We start from the raw sequence: 22,564 nt of genomic DNA, 5'->3' as shown, positions 1-22,564 counted from the left end.
ATCTACTACATGCAAAGAATAGTTTAGGTACTGGAGATTTGGCACTGAATAAGGCAAAGTGCTGATTCTCATGGCGCTTATATTTTAGGAGATAGAGATAAACAAATAATGTGTCTAGCAGAAATTACTGCCAGGGAGAGAAATAAAGCAGGACTGAGAAAATGGGAATACTGGAGTGAGTTCTATTTTATATAGTCTGACCAGGAAAGAACACCAGTAAGATGACATTTCAGCAGAAATCTGAGGAGGTAAGGGAATGAAAACACACATAAACCTGAAAGAAGAGGATTTTACTCAACAGAAACAATACGTGCAAAGACAGTGAGACAGCAATGTGCTTAGTGTGTCTGTGGGACAGCAAGGAGGCCAATGTAGGAGCACGGAAGTAAGCACAGATCACAGAGGGCCTTGTAGACCACTGTAAGGATCTGGCTTTTATTCTAAAGTGAGGTAGGCAGCCACTGGTGTGTGCTGAGCAGAGGAACTGATAGCATTTGCCAGTGAGAGAAAGCAGAGTCAAGAATGCCTCTAAGTTGTCTCATCTGAACAAATGGAAGAATTCATTTACTTATAATCCATTTACTGAGATGTGCAACTTATTTAATCTGTGAGCTTCAGTTTCCCACCTGTGAAATGGAGACATTAATTCCTGCCTTCTCTACCTTAAGCAAGTTCACTGTGACCAGGATGAGCCATTTTATATTGCCTAGCCAATGATATAGTTTTGAATCATGAAGTTTAAACTACTTTTCATGGATTGTGGCATAGGCCTACTTTCTTAATGTCCCAGAGTAAAAACTCTAATATATATTAAATTATACATAAAGGCTTAAGGCTATTCTAGAAAAAATGTTGCTCTATTGTACACAAACTCATAATTATTAGAATTTTCTAAATTAGCATGGTCGGAAATTAGGTCACAAGGCAGAACCGTCAAAGGTCTCTAGTTATTTTAATCTACATAGGTGAAAACTTTGGGATATATTATAAGGGTATAAACCTCTACAAATATATATAATTTGGTGGCTTTGAGGAACAGTCCTTTTTCCTCAAATTTAGAAATCTTGTGAAATAGTTAAGAGCACAGACTTGAAGGCAACGAACCACATACCAACCCCAGTTCTGTCACTTACTACCTGTGGAATCTTCGATAAGTCACTTAATTTCCCTAAGGATCAGTGTCTTCATCTATAAAATTAAATATAGTAATAGCTACCTATTAGAAGATTATTATGCTAAATAAATATGATCAAGTACATAAAATGCCTGGCACATAGTAACTGTTCACTCCACAATTTTATTGAATAAATTATTGAACATTTTTGGTGTCCTTTGCTAATGCTATCATTTACAATCAAAACCATTACCTTCAACTATCTGCATAAAAGAGAACGGAATCTAGTTTCAAGAGGCAGCCAAAGCTCTTCTGGTTACAGAATTAATTAAGCAAGACACACATTATATTAAGATGTGTAAAAACCTCCTTATGAAAAGACTTTGTGGAGAAAAGTAGGTAACTGTAAAAATTATTTATACCTAGAAATGGTAAAATGAACAAGTTGAGCCAGTGCCTATAAGCCTCATGGCTCAATAGTAAAATTAACAAATTATTATGACTAAAAGTACGTAAATAAATAAACAAATCCTAGAAATCAATCTGAAAAAGCAAAAGACTATATCCAAAATCACACAAAGGTTTCAGTGTCAAACTCATATAGGAATGCACATAGATATCATGAATCCATGAAGTCATAACCATAAGTCATGGCCTATCTCAATTGTCTTTTCTTTCACAACTAATCATGTTATGTAACAGTAATTGTCTATTAAAGAGGTCTTTTCCCTGCAAGGTTAAAAGAAAGACTGCAATTTAATATGTGAGTCACTACTTAGATAACACAAATAGTTCTATTAATGATAACTTTATAAATTTTTAGTAAGAATATTTACCTGAGTAACTCTTATCTCTGTTTTCATCAAGCTCAGTACTGGTGGTAGCCACTGTATCAGCCAAAGCTACAAGGAACATCTGCTCCAAACGGGTAAGGCCTGGCAAACTTGAGTGCATAAGATGACTTGAAAGTACCCTAGCATGTTCTTGGCCAAAATAAGCTGGTCCATATTGAGAAAGATTTATTACTTTTGATTTTTTTTCTCTCTTTTCTGGCTCTAAATCAATATCATCTATTATTAGATCCTGTATTTGGAACAGCTGTGAATACTGATCCTCTGGTTGACTTTTGGTATGATCTTCATAGCTCTGTGGTATTTTTGTACTTTCTTCTGAAATTCTGTAGGTTGTATCTTGATCTGCAGCAAGTAATGCATATAATGGTAGTGGAGGAATAGAATCTATCTCAGTATAATCTCGAGTACCATCTTTTCCTATGGTGACTGCATCCTTTGCTGTACTGCCACTTACACTAATGGTTCGAGAAAAATGTCGCTTAGTTCCTTCTCCAGCATCAGCATCTCTAACTATTGCAACTTCACCTGCAATACATTTTACTAAATGAGAGAGAATAGCTTTAGCCCTGCGAACTTTCCCTAAATCCATCAATTCTAACAGTTGAGTTGGATGATATTGTGGGAGAGTAGGGGAGAGTACATGTGCAGCTTCAAATAGGCCACCATCTTGCACTGCAGTTGGTGAACAAAAAACATCATCAGTAACAGCAGCTCCTTCAGCAATACTTTTTCTTGACAACATGGCAGAATGATCTTGTATTGCGGTCTCTTCTGCATCAGGACTATCAGCTTCAGTGTCTCCAAACTTGACAGCATGCTTCCACTGTGCATATACCTGCATTTCACAATCCATCCCTACCACCAATATTCCATCTCTTACCCAAGAGAGAGAGACAGGCAGTGAAGGTGTACCATCAACGGAAGACACTAAGTCTATAGATCTAAGAAGAACCCATCTTGACCTAACTCCTTGCTTGATGCTACCCCCTAGTGGTAAAGTAATGACAGCTACTCCATCCTTACAGTTGGTTTGTTCAGTCACAATTCCTGAAAGCCGCCCATACATGAAGATATTAGCACCAACCCCAACAGTGAGAATGTGGGAGCCATCTTCTTTTGATACCCAGTCCAAATGTACTAAATGCTTGATATTCGGAATAAGATATCTATCCTTGTTCAAAAGGGCGTCTGATTTGCTGTATACAAACAGATTACTGTCAACACTGATTCTTGAATCAATTACACTCCCAACCCTGACCAAGTCATCAAGATGAATTGTTTGTTCTAAAGCCCATTCTGATCCTCCCGTAGATTCACATTCAAATATGCAAACATGCATGGAAAATTCTTTGGAAACAAAACCATTGTGTTGGATAGGTTGTTTGTAAGCCACTGCAAGGCGACCTGTGTATGAACAACTAACAGCAACTGGTCTTCCCACAATGCTCACTGTACTGCTATTATCTTCTCCTTCATCATTCATCAAGGGCCATCTCCTCCAGTGGTAGGTTTCCTTCTCATCACTTTTACATTGTACGTTGGTTTCCATACTACATTTCCAGAAGCGTACTTGGTTGTCAGAACAAGCAGTAACCACTAAATAAGGTGCAAGGCACACTGGATAAATTGATGAAGAACTCAGATGGCCTTAAAAAAGAAAAAGTATACAGTCATAATAATAGAACCACAAAATAATATGCTCATAATCAAATTCTGGAATGTGATCAATCCAAAGTCTCTATGACTTCTTCAAAATAACTCTTCAGTTCCCCACCCCCTAACTAGTGTGTGACACTAAATGTCCATTGGCCAAAGGTATCAAAGTATTGAACAGCTCATTGGTAAAATCAAAATATGCAATAATAATCACTTAATTTATTTTTAGGTCATTAAGCTTAAATAAGGCAAATATTTTATTAAAAATTCAGTTCAATCTTTAATAAATAAATCTATTATCTGCTGAATTTTATATTCTTTTGCCACAACCTGCCTCACTGGACTTTCGTTCTCTTATCTTTTATCACTTTCTTCATAGGTGCTTAAGTAATTTTTACAATTTGCCCTTTTAATGTCCCTAATCGGCACAGAAATAATCTAGACCCTAGACCTGTTCCTACCATCAAAATGTTTTCAGACAGCTAAACAGACCGCTAAATCTCACTCTTTTTACCAGATTTAATTCATGCTCTCTTAACACTAAACCAGACCCTCATATTTATTTCTGACTGCAAAAGTCTAACACTGTCCATCTATCATCCTATAGTTGAAATGTAATCTATATATATAATAGAGGAATATGCAAATTGTCTGTTACAGCGTCACGTCAGAGGTCCCGGATTGCGAGAGGGATGTCCAACTGGGATGTCCAACTAGCAGTTGGACATCCCCCAAGGGCTCCCAGGTTGGAGAGGGTGCAGGTCGGGCTGAGGGACCCCCTCCCCCGTGCACAAATTTCGTACACCGGGCCTCTAGAGTGTGTGTGTGTGTGTGTGTGTGTGTGTGTGTGTGTGTAAGCGATCGTTAAGACCGAATGACTGGAATGACTGGAATGACTTGTCGACAGGTCGCTATGATGCACACTGACCAGCAGGGGGCAGGTTCTCAACGCAGGAGCTGCCCCCGGGTGGTCAGTGCACTCCCACTACGGGAGTGCCGCTCAGCCAGAAGCCAGGCTCAGGGCTGGCGAGCGCTGCTGCCGAGTGGCGGCAGCAGCAGGCGCAGCAGGGCCAGGATGAGCAGCAGCGGAGCTGTGCACAGCACAGGCTGGGGCTCCTCCCCGGCCACCTGCCACTTCAGCACTGCTACATCCCTCATGGGGGATGTCGGACTGCCGGTTTTGGCCAGCCTGCAGGGATCAGGCCGCAATCAGCAGTCCGACATTCCCCCAAGGAGTCTCAGATTGTGAGAGAATGCAGGCCAGGCTGAGGGACCCCACCCATGCATGAATCCATGCACCAGGCCTCTAGTAGCAGTACAATAGTGTAGATTTAATAGTATAGATAGGTGTAATAGCAATTAAGATTGGGGTCAAAAGACCTATATTCAAGTTCCAGTCCACTGATACCTTTGTAAAAGTGGAAGAACTACTTAAACATCTGGGCCTCTAATTTCAGTTCCCCAAAAATACTATTCGAGGAACTCTTCCATTATAATTCCACATGTGGCAGATCATTTTAAATTTGTCTTCCAATCCTGCCTTCCAAGCTATCTTATCCACCGTGTTAAAGTCAGTATCATTCTAGACTAGCCAAACTATAATTGTATAGCCTACATTTTTTCGCCACCAGTATCTGCCAACTCTAGTTCAATATACTTAATAAAAGTGAGACATGATTAGCATGATGTGGATGAAAAATCTTAATTTTAAAAAGTAAGCTTTAATGGTGCGCAAACGAATATATTTGTTCTTTACAATTTTGCTGTAACAATATTCCTATTTACAGGAAATCATAGGGCAGGCAAGAAACCTCACTTTATTTATACCATTTTCTGTCAAGCTGATTACATTTATCACAGATTATTACTTATAAAGAATGTTTCTAAACAGATGTACCATTACTAGAAAATAAATCTTTATTTCAATGTCAATTTCAGAGGAGTTCAGGCATTTTAGCAATTGAAGATCACTCTGAGCTACAACTACTTGGTCTTAAAGTTACCTTACCTGCTGAAGGGGTTGCTCTTATTACTTCAACTCCTTCTGGGAGATCAAGAGGTTGGCTGTATACCAGTCTAGAACTCAGAATAAGTTTACTGGCAGTTTGAAGATTGGCAATTGATGAAGAATGTGGCATGGGGCTTATACTGGGTGAGACTTCTGGAGAAGAGTCTACATTCTTCTGTCCAGGGACTGAAAGTAGACTCTCTGATGAAACACCTTCTGAAGCTTTAGCTTTAAATAAATTAAAAAATTATTAACTATATTACTATCATCACTATACACATGTAAGTAGAATAAATTTTATTTAAGAAACATGGTTCCTTAAAAGTACTTTGAAAACAAGATTATTTTTCAGACTTTGCTCAGTTACTTTGATAATTAAAAAAAAACCAAACTTTTTTTTTGCCCTTTTACTCTTTCTTAGCATCTCCATCACAGGGAGACTGTCAGGGAAGAATCACAACATGTAAAAGCTATCTAGTCCAATGTTCTCAACCTTTAAGATATACAAAAACCTTGGAGAACTTGTTAACATCAAGTTCCCTGGGCCTAACCATAGAGACACTGATACGGTTATTTTCGGGTAGATCCCAGAAATCTGCATTAACAAGCCCAGGTTTTGCTGAAACAGATAAGCCATGAATCAAACTTTGAGAAATAATAAGGTACCACCTCACTTAATAGATAAAAAAATTTAAACCTGGAGAACTTAATGATTTTCCTAAGGTCATATAATTAGCTGTGGCAAAGAAGATACTAAAATACGAGCCTCTTAAATATTACATGCTGAAACAAAAGAATGATTTCAAGAACAAATACAAAAAATAAAAGTTCCGATCAAATTTAAGATAGTATAAGTTGACTGGCTTTGTAAGGCACACAGACCTTGATCTTCTTCCAAAGAGTTTCAATCTTTCACATTGGAGTGAAGTGTAAATCTCTAAGCAGATTCAGTTACCTGTGCTCTGCTACATGTGAGGGATATTTTGCATTATGTTTATTTGGTTATGTGTCTATCTCCCCCCATTTGCCTATGAATTCATCAAGGGCAAGGATGATGTCTTATTGCCTTGTACATCTAAAGAAGCACCAGAACACCAAGAGATAATCAATCCCTGTTGATGGAAGTCAAATATGTCACTCTATTTTATAATGGCAGACCACTCAAGAAGAAATATAAAAACAATTTTTGTAAAATGGAGTAAGACTACAAACTTATCGAGTTATCCAGCAGCTCCATCACTAACTAGATGTGTTTCCTCAGGTAACACACTCCACCGCCTCTGGCTATTTTCTCATCTGCAGAACAGGGAAACTGCCCTCTTCCCTTCCTACAAAATGGGCAGTTTTCATGTATATCATGCTAAGAAAGAAAATAAGATTCAAAGGCTTTAGAGCCAGAAACCTGATTTTAAAAACAATTTTTGTGACATGTGGGACTTGGTCAAGTTATTTAATATTAATCCATTGGTAAAGTGGGATAGTACCTATCTCATATATAATGTACCTATCTCAGTACCTGACACCTAGAAGTTACTCAGCATGTTCCTTCCACATCTAAATTTAAGCCTATCATTTCAAACTCTGCCAGGATTTTCAACACACTGATAAACTCAAGTAGTAGCTGTGAATGGCAATATACACTACGTTAAAGCAGCTGTGAATATTAGAACTGAAAAACAGGTGCTTGCTGTCCGAGTGGAAAAGAACATATTCTTTATTAGACTCCACTGCAATCTTACTGTTTGTATTCACATGCTATTGTCACAAACAGGGTAAACAAGCAACTCTACACGAGACCTGGCCTTCGGAGAACAGCAGTGGGACACTTCGCTCATAAGCAATGAGAACGGAAGGTGTCACGTGATTCCTGTCCTACCACAGAGATCTGTTACCACCTCTATTAATCTCTTTAGAAGCACTCCTGGCTTTGTGCCCAACTCCATAAAATACTATATTCTCTAGTGAGTTAAAAATTCTCTTCCTGATGAGATGGTTTTAGATTCCTCTACTCTTAACAACATGTAATGCCAAGTATTAAAACTCCAAAGGCTTTGAAATAAGTTTTGGATTCCTGCTGCCTCAAGAAGATTAGACTTTACTAGCCACAGGTAAAAGGTTCTATCAAATCACTGGGATTTTCTAATGCCAGTTCATGACCCAGTTAGAAGTGCTACTTACACAATTATGTGATAATCTAGATTACAAAGAGAAAGAAAAAAATATATATGTATGTGTGTGTGTGTGTGTGTGTGTGTGTGTGTGTGTGTGTGTATGTATATACACAAGAAGTGCTACTTACACAATTATGTGATAATCTAGATTACAAAGAGAAAGAAAAAAATATATATGTATGTGTGTGTGTGTGTGTGTGTGTGTATGTATATACACACACACTTATATGTATATTTACAACTAGTTCACTGTAATAAATATTTAATGTGTTTAAAATCAGTTAATTACATAATTTTAAGAAAGAATAAAATCTTTTAATAACAAATATTTTGAGTTAAGTAGTTTAAAGGAGATTCAGTTTGATATGGCTATCTTATAGTTCTTCACTTTAAGAATTCTCTCTCAGAAAGTAAGTTTGTTTTAGAAAGAAAGATCTTTGCTCAATTCCTTTGCTTCATACTATAGATTTTCTATTTTGCTTTAAAAAATTACTATAAATGTACATAGCAAAAGCATGGCTGAAATAATTTTTTACCAATGGTGCATTTCCTAATGTGCTACCAAAACAGTGCTACTTATGAGCTACGGTTCAGATGCTCCACCATATTTTTCTAAATAGCAAATCTACTTCTCTTAGTGATACTAAGCTAATGTACACTGTATCAGAAGGCATTATGTATTAATCAACAGAAAAGTACAACATTAATTCTATAGAAAACTGGCTTAAAGAGACATAGTCATAATAAACATTAAGTATTGATGGGAAAAATAAGTCAGTCAAGCTTTGGGGTTTTTTTTAATGTCTAATGTATCCATAATGTTTTTGGATCACTGGTTTCATTAATGATTTATGATGTAATGAAAAGTCTGGCACATATACTGTATACTTCAATTCACCAACTCAATTTACAGTTCATTCGATTTTCACTTTAAAGAACTAAGTAATCTAAAGCATATTAATAAAATAAAATTTCATATCTCTACATAAAAATTATAATATAACTACTTACCTAAACATGGCTGTACAGATTTAAGATGAAGGTGCCACATATGGAGAAGAGAGTAATTATTGCTGTCCTTTTCAATGACCACTAGAAAGAACTTTTCTGAAAAGGGTGGTGGGCGATACCCTATTGTTCAAAGAAAAAGGATACTTAAGTTAATATGTTTATATAGGGTAAAAAGAAAAGACACTTTTTAAAAACATCTCTTATATACATAGAAGTTGGGAGGGAGAAGGAAGAATAGACATTTAGAAGCAGTTTTATATAATATTTGTACCAAAAGTTAGGTAGCTAACAAAGACTAATGAGGCATCAACAGCACACAAAAGCCAACACAAAGGGACACCTACTAGTCAAAGATGGGATAATATAAGCATTAGACAATAAATGAATACCATTTATTAAAACACATTGACTATATACTTTTTAAAAAACATTAATTTATAAAAATACTAAAAGAGAAAGAGAGGGCACACAGGAAAAGGCGAATAAGAAGAAATGGAAGGAGGAGAGAAAGGAAGAGAAAGGCAGGAAGAGAGGGAGGGAGAGTACAAAAGCCAAACCCAGTCTCACTGGACACCCCTCAAAGTATCTGCGGCACTAACTCCTTATTTGAAAAATTGGCAATTAAAAGGAAAAAAGGAAATAAGCATTTATCTGGTGTTGGGAAAATTGGGCAGATACATGCAAAAAAAAAATGAAACTAGACCACCAATTTATACCAAACACAAAAATATACTCAAAATAGATAAACATGAAACTAGACCACCAATTTACACCAAACACAAAAATATACTCAAAATAGATAAACGACTTAAACGTTACGACAGGAAACCATAAAAATCTTAGAAGAATTCATAGGCAGCAAATATAAGACATATGTCGTAGCAATAGCTTTACCACTACAGCTCCTAGGACAATGGGAACTAAGGAGAAAAAAAACAAATGGGACTACATCAAAATAAAAAGCTTCTGCCCAGTAAAAGAAAACATCAACGAAACAACAAGAGAGCCCACTGCATGTTTTATCCGATAAGGGTTTAATATCCAAATTTTATAGGAACTCATACAACTTAACAAAAGGAAAATAAACAATTGAATCAAAAAATGGGCAAAAGACCTAAATAGACACTTTTTGAAAGAGGGCATACAGAAGGCCAAGAGACATATGAAAACATGCTCAAAGTCACTAATCGTCCAAGAGATGCAAATCAAAATGACAATGAGGTACCATCTCACACCTGTCAGAATGGCTATCATCAACAAATCAACAAATGACAAGTGCTGGTGAGGATGCAGAGAAAAAGGAACACTCGTGCACTGCTGGTGGGAATGCAGACTGGTGCAGCCGCTGTGGAAAATAGTATGGAGTTTCCTCAAAAAATGAAAAATGGAACTTCCATTTGACCCAGTAATCCCACTTCTAGGATTATATCCCAAAAAACTCAGAAACACCAATCAGAAAGGATATATGCACCCCTATGTTCATAGCAGCACAATTTACCATAGCTAAGATTTGGGAACAGCTAAGTGCCCATCAGCTGATGAGTAGATTAAAAAACTTTGGTACATCTACACAATGGAAAACTATGCTGCTGTAAAAAAAGAAGGAACCTATTTTGCAACAGCATGGATAGAACTGGAGAGCATTATGCTAAGCGAAATAAACCAGTTGGAGAAAGATAAATATCACACGATCTCACTTATTTGTGGAATATAATGACCAACATAAACAGAGGGGATGAACAGAGGTTGTGGTGGGCCACCACCTGGCTCTGCTCTAGAAAGTGGTTAGGTATCATATCCCAGAGGATGGTGCATTGGATATCTGAAATAAAAGGCACCATGCTCTGCACATAAGCATAACAAATGGACATAGACAGTAAGGGGGTGAGGGCATGTGTTGGGGGGTGGGAACAACTGGGGAGAAGTCAATGGGGGGGGAGGGAGACATATGTAATACTTCAAACAACAAAGAATTTAAATTAAAAAAATATATATTAAGAATTTACTTTTAACTTAAAAAGAAGCATTTATCTTATATTTCCTATATGAAAAGAGCATTTTTTAAAAGGCATGAGGGGAGGGGTTGTGGTAGTGATACAGAAGAGACTTTTTAGAAATTTTATGTATTTTTTATGAAAAGACATTATTTAGGGGTATAATTTTCCCTGTTATTCATAAATGTAAATTGTACTCTTCATATATAGAAATGAGATCTATACACAGGACAACAAACACTTTCCTTAAAAAATGAAAATCTATGACAACTCAGGGGGAATAGGCAGTTCCTGGGCCCAGACTGTGGTCTCTAAAGCCCATTCCCCATTAAAAGAAATAGTTTAGAGAAATGACTCCATTCTTGTAAAGGACAGTGACAAGATGAACCTGGAACATCTAGTTGTGCCAGAAAGAAAGTTAACTACCAAGACTCATGAAGTTGTGTCAAAAGGACTCAGAGAGCCAACTTGAAGGGCTCCTCACTAGCTTAATATCAGGTGATGTGAGCAATAAAAAGGATAATGTCTGCAAACTGATTGAAATATGCTAAGAACATAAATATCCATGAGTAATGTGAGTACTTTTCTGTATATACTCGAGGCCCAGTGCACGAAATTCCGTGCACAGGTAGGGTCCCTAGGCCTGGCCGGTGATCAGGGCCAATTGGGGCCTTCCTTCATTCCGCGCCACCTCCTGGTGCACGGACCAGTCGTAGCGAGCAGTCAAACTCCCAAGGGGACAATTTGCATTTTATTACAAAGGATATTATCCTTCAATAAAGGGATGTGTGTTTTTTCTTAATAGGTTCATATGATACCAAAAAGAAAAAGAAAGCCAAACACCAACAACAAATTCCTCAGTAACTCCTGGTGGTAACGTGGGCACACACTACTTCCTCTGAGACGGTCAATGGGAAAGAACTAAGCATTTACCCTACCTTTCCTAAAAATAACTCTATTCCAAAGTAGCCTAATAGCTCCAGTCCTTAAGGGCAAGTTTTTCTTTAAAAATGCTTTCCAGCTAATAAATGAGAACCAATAGAATTAGAAAACCATAAATTTGTAATTCTTCATGAAATAATTGATTCAAAAGCAACATTACCAATGGAAGAAACCATGATATAAAAACATTGCTGGCAATCTTTACATTGGAGCCACTACCTGAAGCATCTGACTCTTAGCATCACTGAAAATGAGACATTCTAACATGTTATTTCTGGTGTGATACAGAAATACACAGAATTGCCTAAGAAGTTGACAATCTGTATCTAATAAAGTCTATAGAGCTAATTTGCACTTTTCAAGAAAAAGTTTAAATGACATCACAAGTAACTAGTCAGAGAAATTTCTATAAAATAACTTTCTCTAAAACAACTCAGTGGCATAATGAGAGCATAACGGGGGATCACTCTTAATTAACAATGAAACACAAAGTGTGAACTTTGTTTGGATATGGATCCAAAAAATAAAAATCCCCAACATATTTGAAACTATTAAATGGAGTCAATATGGACTAATTATTAGATAATTCTGAGGAATTTTGTTGTTAGTATGCTAATAGCAAACATGTACAGAGGAGTAAAACAACATGATGGCTGGATTTTCTTTAAAATATTTCAGAACAAAAGGAAAATAGGGTAAAGTAAGTGTGACAAAATCCTAAAATCTTTAATCTAAGTTATGGGTATAGGGAGATTAACTCAACTATGCACTCCATTTTTGCTTATAAGTGGCATTTTTAAAAATAATTACTGTAATTTTATACATAATTACACATCATTTTATTCATATCAAGTCTTTTAAGAAAATAGCTATAAAATCAGAAAGAATATTGGAGAAACTCTGCATAAAAATTAAAAGAAAATCAAGAAAGAAATTAGGAAAATCTTTTGGCCTGATTTTGTATTGACAAATAACAAAAGTGAAAATAAAATATATTTTTAAATGTAAGTCTTTCAATTAAAAATACTATAAATAAAAATACCAACTTTATATAAGCATTGTTTTCTAGTAGGTTGGCATGTGTTTACTGTTAGAAATAGCAAGATAAATGCTAAGAAAAAGCAAATTTTAAATATATAAAGTAGTACTGTTATTCTATAATAATAGTAAAAAACAAAAACTGAACATGACAATGGCATAAATTATAAAGAAGGAAAGTTCTGGAATATGAAGAAAGATACATGAAAGGCAAAAAATTACTAGTCTGAGGGATGAAAAAATAATTGAGATAAACCTCATAGATGAACTCATTCTGATTTTCCACAAAATGAAAGAAAATTATCTGCATGAATTTATTATACTTTCCTTAAATGTCTATACATAATTCTGTGACAAAAGCTTTACAAGAAAAATAAATATGTCCATCTAGATACTTACAATCCATAACCAAATCAGAAAAAGTATTTGGATATTCTGTAAACTAAAAAGTACTTATCAAATAAAATGAATTATTAAACTAGAATATGTCTTTCCTACTTTCAAGTAGAATGTTCTATTTAATATGTTCTATGTTCAAATGGAACATCGCAGTTTTATAATTACAAAGTTATATCTTCTAAAGGGAACATTTTAAGCTCAAGTTTAAACTAAACATTATATAGCCTGGCCGGCATGGCTCAGTGGTTAAGCATCGACTTATGAACCAGGAGGTCATGGTTCAATTCCTGGGTTGCAGGCTCAATCCCCAGTGTGGGGCATACAGGAGGCAGCCAATGATTTTTCTCCTCTCATCATTGATGTTTCTATCTTTCTCTTTCCCTCTCTGAAACCAATAAAAATATATTTAAAAAATAAATAATTTGCCCTAGCCAGTTTGGCTCAGTGGATAGAGCATCAGCCTGCAGATTAAAGGGTCCCAGGTTCAATTCTGGTCAAGGGCACATGACCAGGTTACAGGCTGGGTCCCCGATAGGGGACGTGCAGAGGGCGGCTGATCGATGGTTCTCTCCATCACTGACGTTTCTATCTCTCTCTCCCTCTCCCTTCCTCTCTGAAATCAATAAAAATAAATTTAAATAAATAAATAAATAAACAAACAAACTAACTAAACATCATATGGTTTGTTCTTGATAGTTCTTATGGAAAACTACTTTCACAAAAAGAAAAAGGAAATGTTATACTTCAAGAGAAAACTGTAAGACAGTACCTTTAATTCACAGCATACCTGAAGTTTCTAGCATACCACACAACATAGTATCTTACACTCTATATTCAATAAGTTTGTAGCAATTTATTATTATACTAGAGGCCCTCTCCACAAATTCGTGCACCAGTGAGGTCTCTTGGCTTGGCTTGGCCTGCGGGATTGGGCAGAAACCGGCTCTCCAACCTCCCGGATTTCGAGAGACCCCCCCTTTGAACCATCTGGGCCGGGGAGAGACACAGGAGGTTGACCAGCCGCGGAGGGACCACGGGAGGACTCCAGGGCATGTCCAGCCCATCTCGCCCAGTCTCGAATGGGCCAAATCCCAGCAGCAAGCTAACCTACTGGTCAGAGCATCTACCCCCTGGCGGACAGTGCACATCATAGCAACTGGTCGACCGGTCGACTGTCTGCCCCCTGGTGGTTAGTGCACATCATAGTGAGCGGTTGAGTGGCCTCGGCATATCATTAGCATATTACGCTTTGATTAGTTGAACAGACGACTGGACACTTAGCATATTAGGCTTTTATTATATAGGATTTTGAACTTATACTAATTAATTGGTTTGCTTAAGATGCCACAGGGAATTTACTACCATTCAGAACAACTTAATTGTAGAGTTAAACAATTAAAATTAAAATTAAAAATAATTAAACTAGATTTCATAAATAACATTTTTTTTACTTATTAAATTTATTGGGGTGACATAGGTAAATAAAATTATATAGGTTTCAGGTGTTCAATTCTACAATACATCATCTGTATGTTGTATTGTGTATTCACTACCACAAGTCTCCTTCCATCACCATTTATCCCCCCATGCCCTCTTTTTCCTTCCCCCATTCCACCTTCCATTGGCAATCACCACTGCTGTCTGTGTCCATGAGTTTGTTTGTGTGTTAATCCCTTCATCTTTTACACCCAGCCCTGCAACCCCCCCGCCCCCACCCCTCTGACAGCTGTCAGTCTGTTCTCTATCTATGAGTCTGTTTCTATATTGTTTGTTAGTTTATTTTGTTCCTTATATTCCACATATGAGTGAAATCATATGGTACTTGTCTTTCTCTGACTGGTTTATTTCATTTAGCATAACAATCTCCAGGTCCATCCATGCTGTTGCAAAGGGTAAAATTTCCTTCTTTCTTATGGCTGAGTAGTATTCTATAAATAACATTTCTTGACAGAAGTCTATGTTGCCAATGAAACTGTCTTTCAACAAAATGTAATTTCAGCCACATATCTTCTAAATCTACAAACAAGCAATTATGATAGAACTGGTATATTTGCTTAAAATTATGAGAGTGATTACTTGTGTTATAAAGATCTATACTTGAAAAACCTTTTGGAGGCCTCTTTTTTTAAGGTTAAGGTAAGTAAATTCATGACTTTTTAAAAAGTACCTTGTGATGGCTGAAAAAATACTTCTGTTTCCTTTTTCTCCAAATCTTCCTTATGTGGTTTATATCCTATAATGAAATCTTCTTGAAACACATGAAGCAATTGTGTATTTGCACCACACTACAAATATGAAAAAAAAGTTTTTAATTTTTGAAATTCTTTATCTCCCAGACACCACTGCCCCAAAAATACTAATGTAGAAGAAATTAATCTCTCCCATGATTTCTTTATCTATTGACTAATTGGAGAGAGAAAAAGCTACAGAAAAAAAAAGTCATCTGGACAGAGAAAAATACTTTCAAGGATGCTATAGTCAATAGCAGAAATGAGGAGCTCTAATGAAAACAAATCAACAGATTTGCTTCTCAAAAAAGAATTCAAAAAACAAAATGTAGTTAAGTGATCTATATCACTCTGAGCTCAAAAGTATCAGGCCTCATGCTTGGCTGGAAAAGGCAAAGCTCATTATGTAAGGCACATTAGCACAGGACTCCTTTGCTTTTCTTAATTCCACTTCAAAAAAAACCAAAAACCAGAAAAGTTCTCTAAGTACAGGGTACTCCCAATAAATCTGTGTGGTGGGAATTATGAGGAATCCTGAAACAGCCAGTGAGGATGACACACCTCTGGAGCAATGTACTTATACACAACTAGGATTTCTAGGAGGACGGCTGAAGCATCACTGTCAGCTGCTATGCTACATAATCATGTTTTTGGACTAGAGAAGAGTAAAGACAATCACAAATGGCAACTTAGAATCATAAAAATGAGCAGAAATTCAAGGAAAGGCTAGAACCAAACAGAAGCCTAGTATGGAAGTATGTCAGGACAATTAGATAGTTGCCCCACAGATTTCAAGGTAGAAATAAGAAAAAAAAATATTTTCACAGTCATAGTATAGACTAAGGTCCCTCGCCAGAGAGAAAGAATAAGTGAAGTAAAAGGGGAGGGTGCTGTCTTCACAGATACAGAAATCGTACAATACACTGGGTACAAACCTAGAATGAGTTTTAAACTTTATCATTTATAAAAAGCCTGCCATTTATCAGAGCTTACTGTTTACCAGCCTTGTATTAAACATAGCCACGCAGTGGCCAGTGTGGCTCAGTTGGCTGGGCATTGTCCCATGTGCCAAAAGGTTTCCAGCTAGTTAGGGCACATGCCCAGGTTTCAGGCTCAATCCCCAGTGGGGAGGTGGGGTGGCATGCAGGAAGCAGCCAATCAATGTCTCATTCTCACATTGATGTTTCTCTCCCTCCCTCTCCCTCCCTCTCCCTCTTAAAAAAAAAATCAATAAAGTATCTTAAAGGAAAAAAGATAGGCACAACTAGAAGGGAAAAAACTGTGAGCAAGTATGAAGTGAAAAGCAGAATGCTAGTGAATATTAGCAATTCACAATATGTATTATACTATATTAATATCCTATGGAAAAGAGTAAAGAGTGGGCTAAAGCAGGGGGTGAATTTCATACCCACTCCATTAAAAGTTAAGATATCTATGGGAATGAAGCCAATCCACTCCTCTACCATATCCCTATAGAATAGGAGGAGGAAATCACAGGGTGAATGTATAAGAAAAGCATGGATAGAAAAGTTAAGGGTTTCCTAGGAGGCATTAGTAATTCGAGTCTGGCATCCAGAGTTCTATTGCCAAGAACTGATGTGGTAATTTCTCTATATTGGTGAAAATTATTGTTTTCCAAAAAAACAACAAAAAACATGAAAGGCACCATGGAAAAATAATGACATAACTCTGTAGCTGTTTCTAAGTTTGGTGGGCTCTTTCTTCATTTCCTTGTTTGAAAATATCGGTAACTTCCTCACCAAACTAATCTTTTTTTATATTTAGAATGAATATATTAGTTCTATCTCTTAGTCCATAAATATGATCCTGAAGATACAAATATCCTGAGAGGTAGAATGAATTTCCAAACTCCTAAGGGAGAAGGTTCTCATTTCCTCACTAGTAGCTGGGGAAGAACACTGGCTGCACAAAAGACCCGAGATTAGAAAGATGTATATTTTTATTCTATTTTCGTCTGCATTTTAATGGACCTCATAGAAGTACCTAATGTTTAGCATAAGAAGGCAAACACTCTAAAGATTAAGTCACCCTCTACTAAGTTGAAATGAGTAATAATGTAAGAGAAACCACAAATCAAGCATCTATGCAGCTGTACTATATTTTCTCTCATGGCTTCCCCAATTACATCAAACGATCTTTTTAAACAAGAAAATATGGCTATAGATACAATTCAACTGGAGGAGAATAATTCCTAAATCATTAGGTTTTCCACTACAAGAATCAAGAGAAGTTGGCTGTATTTAGTATTAAACAAGAGAATTATTTTGAGAATGAAATATATTATGTGGCATATGAAACACTGGGATAAAGTATACTAATATCACCAATTCACAAGCATGTTTTTACTTGATTGGTTATTGCATCGAGTTCAATAATGCAGCCAGGTCGAGCAGTAGATTGTTGGCTCACAATATTAAACACTTCTCCAATAAGTTTCTGTAAATAAAAGCACAAAATCAATAATTTATGAATCTATCTCAATATGACATAACATCTCAGACATTAAAGGCCCCTCTAACTTAACTGATTGACAATGACAATTCAAACATTCAAAGAAATATTGCAACTTGTTATACTCAGTCTTATTCTCATTTTTTAAACTAAATAAGCAGTTAGAAAAATCAAGTGTTTACATAAATAGTAAATAAATAACTTCAAGGCATCTTTTAACATGTCTTCTTCATGTTGCAACCTTAAAGCTCCATACATTTTGATAATATTCCTGAAAAGATGGCTTATATTAATGCCAGAAAAATAAAAATTATAATGAATTCTGGTTTTAGTATAAATACTTAAACTTAAAATAAGTGTTGTCAGTTTTAATATACTTATGATTATAGAGTAAATAATCTTCTTTTGGCCTCAGGATCTGATATGGTTCACCATGGTACTGTTAGATCCTGTCTTTATTTAAAATGTTAACATTTAATTCATCATGGAACTTTTGCTTTAATTTTGTTTAAAATGTTGCATTAAATAGTAATTATCTTGATTACTGTTTTTTAGCACTCACTCACCCTAATTCCAGCCCATCTGAAAGAAATATGGTACCAAATCTAATTCCACAAAACTTGCTGGGGCTTAAACAAGTGGCTCTCCACCTGAGAGCAGCTGGCTTCACAGCACAGGAGAATGCCTACTGAAATACAGCACCAGCTGGGGGTAATACCCTATGTGGTGGGGGGCTGCCTCCATGCTACAGTATATGCCTAAACTGATGATCAATAAGATGCCATTTCCTCCACAGCGAGGTCTGCAAACCAAAGCGGGGAGGTAGAAGTAACCCCCTCTTCCTATTACACCCACCAACGCACCTATATAATTTTTTCCCTGTCCCCACAATCTTGCACTTGATGTGCCTGAAGAGTGCTGGTGCTCAAAAGCCAAACATTTCTGTCAGGGAACATGGTCAGAGGTCCATTATACTTTAACCTGAAAGCTGAGGCAGGCACTTGACTATTTTGAACTCATGTTACTTAACCAACATACTAGTACAAAGAAGAGTGACTGGTCAGGGTGAATGATCCTGGTTTGTTACTACAAAATGTGGACATAAAAAAAACTGTGTCTGAAATTCAAGAATTTCTTGATATTCCCATACCTATTTAAAATGTTGATGGGAAACAGCAGCAACTAAAAAAAGACAGGACCTCAAAGGACCTGGTTCCCAGGGAAAAGTTTGGGCCACTCCACCAGGTTAAAAACAAAGGGGGAAAACAATACACAACAAAACAAAACACCCAAGGGAATGCAGAATTTGGTGGTGGGAGGAGGAGGTTACAATGATGAACCTTGGCTTTGTGACTATAAGCACAGGAACAGCTTTCTGTTATGTTAATTGTTTCTGCCCCCGCCCCCGCCCCCCAATTTCCCTGCTGTGATGAGTACTGACGGTACAATTAGAATTTAGGTTCCAAGGAGTATTATGACTGAATTGGCATCATTACACAATGATACAATACCAAACTGGAATCTGTGTTTCCCTTGTCTTGGAGATAAAGGATGCATAATGGAAACCCTAGACAAACCACTAAAAACAAACACATAGGATGTAGCTAATAAACCCATATAAAATAGATAAAATAGAAGCATAAGAAAATACTATATTCAAAAGAAACAGAAAAAGAAGAGGAAAAAAGAACAGATGAAACGAATAGTGGGAAAAATAGCCAGACAGAACTTAAACCCAATTATAGCAATGAGATTCGAAGTTAATGGCCCCTACTCCCCAAGCAGAGGTGAAGCCTAATTCCCCCTCTCCCTTGAGTGTGGGCTGTGCATAGTGGCACAATGACTTCCAAATAGAGCATGAAAGGGTAGGGGAAAAGGATGATAACTTTATACTGGGAAAATCTGGCAAACACTGATAGCATGTACCCAACCTATAACGTGATGAGAAGGGTACTGCACATCTGTGGTATTCCCCAAAACTCATAAATTCAGTTTAACCATGAGAAAAAATAGCACAAAACCCAATTTGAGAGAAAATTCTATAAAATATCCAACCAGTACTACTCAAAACTGTCAAAGTCATGAGCAAGAAAACTGATGAAGAGCCTGGCCGGGGTGGCTCAGTGGTTGAGTGTTGCCTATGAACCAGGAGGTCACGGCTGATTCCTGGTCAGGGCACATACTTGGGTTTCTGCTCAATCCCCAGTAGGGGGTGTGCAGGAGGCAGCCGATCAGTGATCCTCTCTCATCATTGATGTTTCTATCTGTCTCTCCCTCTCCCCTCCTCTCTGAAATCAATAAAAATATATTAGAAAAGAAAAAGAAAACTGAAGAAACTTACAGATCAGAGAAGACTAATGATAACACAATGTGTTTTTCTGGATGAGATCTTGGAACACATTAGTGGAAATATCAGTTAAGTCTTAATAAAGTCTGGAGTTTAATTAATTTTATCATACCAACAATGGTTTATTAGTTGTGACCAATGTTTCCTGGTAATGTAAGAGAAAGCTGGCTGTGGGGTAGTCTGGTAACTCTACTTGCTACTTTTCTGTAAATCTAAAACTATTCTAGAATTAAAAGTTTATTTAAAAAATAACTAAGGCAATGAATAAATTAATGTTTTCAGAGTATAGAGATAAAGGAAAAAATAAGATCATTAACAGAGGCTGGTGATTTAATGTTAATAAAGTCCAGAGAATAAAGAACTCCATGATTCCTACTTTGTCTCTGATTTGTTATTTCAATAATTTAGCTTGCAAAAGTAGAAATTTTCTACAATGGATAAGTATTACTTCTAAATTTTTTTTAATGGAAGGTTTAAGAAAAGAAGTGCATTGGGCCCTGGCCGGTTTGGCTCGGTGGACCGAGTGTCGGCCTGCGGACTCAAGGGTCCCAGGTTCGACTCCGGTCAAGGGCATGTGCCTTGGTTGCGGGTACATACCCAGTGGGGAGTGTGCAGGAGGCAGCTGATCGATTTTTCTCTCTCATCGATGTTTCTAGCTCTCTATCCCTCTCCTTTCCTCTCTGTAAAAATTCAATAAAAATAAAATAAAATTTAAAAAAGAACTGCATTGGTAATGTGGAAGTAGAACGCCAGGATAAATAAAGAAATTGCAAGAATGTGTCTAACTGCTCTAAATGAATTTATATTTTCTGGAAAAATAATGCCCAGGTTAGGGGAATTTTGCAAATGAGATCAATGAACAACATAGGAAGTTTCCTGAGAAATCATAGGGAATGTCCTATCCAAAAGACTAAAAAAGGCAAATGTTCCAATTTTCAAAAAAGGAAAACAGAAAGTGCTTGATGTCTACTTAGTACAATGTTGTCATCAGGAGAGAACAGGTTGTATACATTCAATCTACTATCCATTAAAACAGTCATAGCATACATATCTCACTTCCTTTTTTTCACTTAAGAAGATTTGGCAGACAGGGTGTATTTCATTTAAGCAAAGTATATAACAAGCTGCCTCATGGAAATCTTTGGGACAGCTGGAGAAATATTCCAGACAATAAAAACGAAAAAAGATTTCAAATGTATACTACTAGACTCTTTCTTCACGCCTGTCCTGTTTAAAATTGTAATAAATGACTTAGATGAAGATGTAGATACAACATTCATCAAATAAGCTGATCCTGTAAGTCAGACAATAATAACATATCAGAATCTGGATTCAAAAATATACTAAAAAGTTGTATTGCTAAGTTGAACCTAACAAAATGAAATGTAACAGGAAAAATAGGCCAACATTTGGGCCCAATTCAAATGCACAAATATAGAATGGCTTACTGGCCAAAAAAACAAAAACTTTGGGATATTTGAGAGTCAGCTCAATATGAATCAATTACATACAAAGGATGTGGTGTGATTGTCAAAACACAATAGTATTTAATGACAGAGGCCATAAGACTGCTATATAAGAAACCTAACCAGAGTCAGATGTAAAAATTCAAGGGTACAAGATAGTTGTCATCAAATATCTGAGGTGAAATATAGGAAAAGAACTTTAGACTTATTCTAAATGGAACTAGGACTAATGAATAGAATTTAAGAAATACAAATGTAATTCTGATAGAACAGTGAGGGTAATTCAGACAGAATGAGCTGCCTTTAGAGTTAAGTTTTCCGAATTTTTTGGAAGCCAGATGACAAATTGTCAGAATGTGGTAGAGGGGTATATAAAGCATCAGATGACTGGTTAAACTAAGTGACCTTTAAAGTATCTTTTGACTCTATAATTTTAAGATGCTAAACCTTTGGCTCCATCCAGTTCAAGTTGTCTTCTCACTGTTGCTGGAACAAGCCTTATTTGTACATATACTTTCCTATATCCACACTTACTATCAGGCCATTCTCTCACTCAGGCAAAAAAAAAAAAAAAAAATTTGTCTTTCTAAATATTATCCAGCCATCACAAATAAATCCAAATACTGTCCTTAATGAAGACTTCTATGCATACCCTAAACTGATATCTCTATCCTCTGAATTATAAAATACTCTGGTGCCATCCGTTAAACAATTAATTACAAACAGTCCTCAGACACTTTTTCTGCCTTAAACTGCTATTTAACTTTTTATTAATAACTAGTAGCTCTGCACACGAATCCGTGCACCAGTAGCTCGCTGCAGCCCTCCTGTAGCTCCCTCCAGCCCCCTCTCCCCCGCCCCCAC

The 22,564-nt window shown here is 36.6% G+C and overlaps 1 protein-coding gene across 1 annotated transcript in view; it reads right to left on the bottom strand.

The window, feature by feature from the left end:
* The window catches only part of DMXL2 (Dmx-like 2), a 172,161-nt gene that overhangs the window by 58,197 nt on the left and 91,400 nt on the right, over positions 1–22,564 (bottom strand). Inside the window, exons 16-20 of the mRNA XM_014537836.1 lie at positions 17,783–17,872; positions 15,355–15,472; positions 8,815–8,934; positions 5,633–5,860; positions 1,951–3,615 (exon numbers count right to left, since the gene is read on the bottom strand). Of these exons, the coding sequence (XP_014393322.1) occupies positions 1,951–3,615; positions 5,633–5,860; positions 8,815–8,934; positions 15,355–15,472; positions 17,783–17,872 (2,221 nt within the window). The remainder of the gene's footprint in view (positions 1–1,950; positions 3,616–5,632; positions 5,861–8,814; positions 8,935–15,354; positions 15,473–17,782; positions 17,873–22,564) is intronic.

Source organism: Myotis brandtii, unplaced genomic scaffold (assembly GCF_000412655.1).
Source record: "Myotis brandtii unplaced genomic scaffold, ASM41265v1 scaffold182, whole genome shotgun sequence".
In the NCBI taxonomy this organism is placed as follows: domain Eukaryota; kingdom Metazoa; phylum Chordata; class Mammalia; order Chiroptera; family Vespertilionidae; genus Myotis; species Myotis brandtii.
This window is presented reverse-complemented; position numbering and strand designations above follow the sequence as displayed.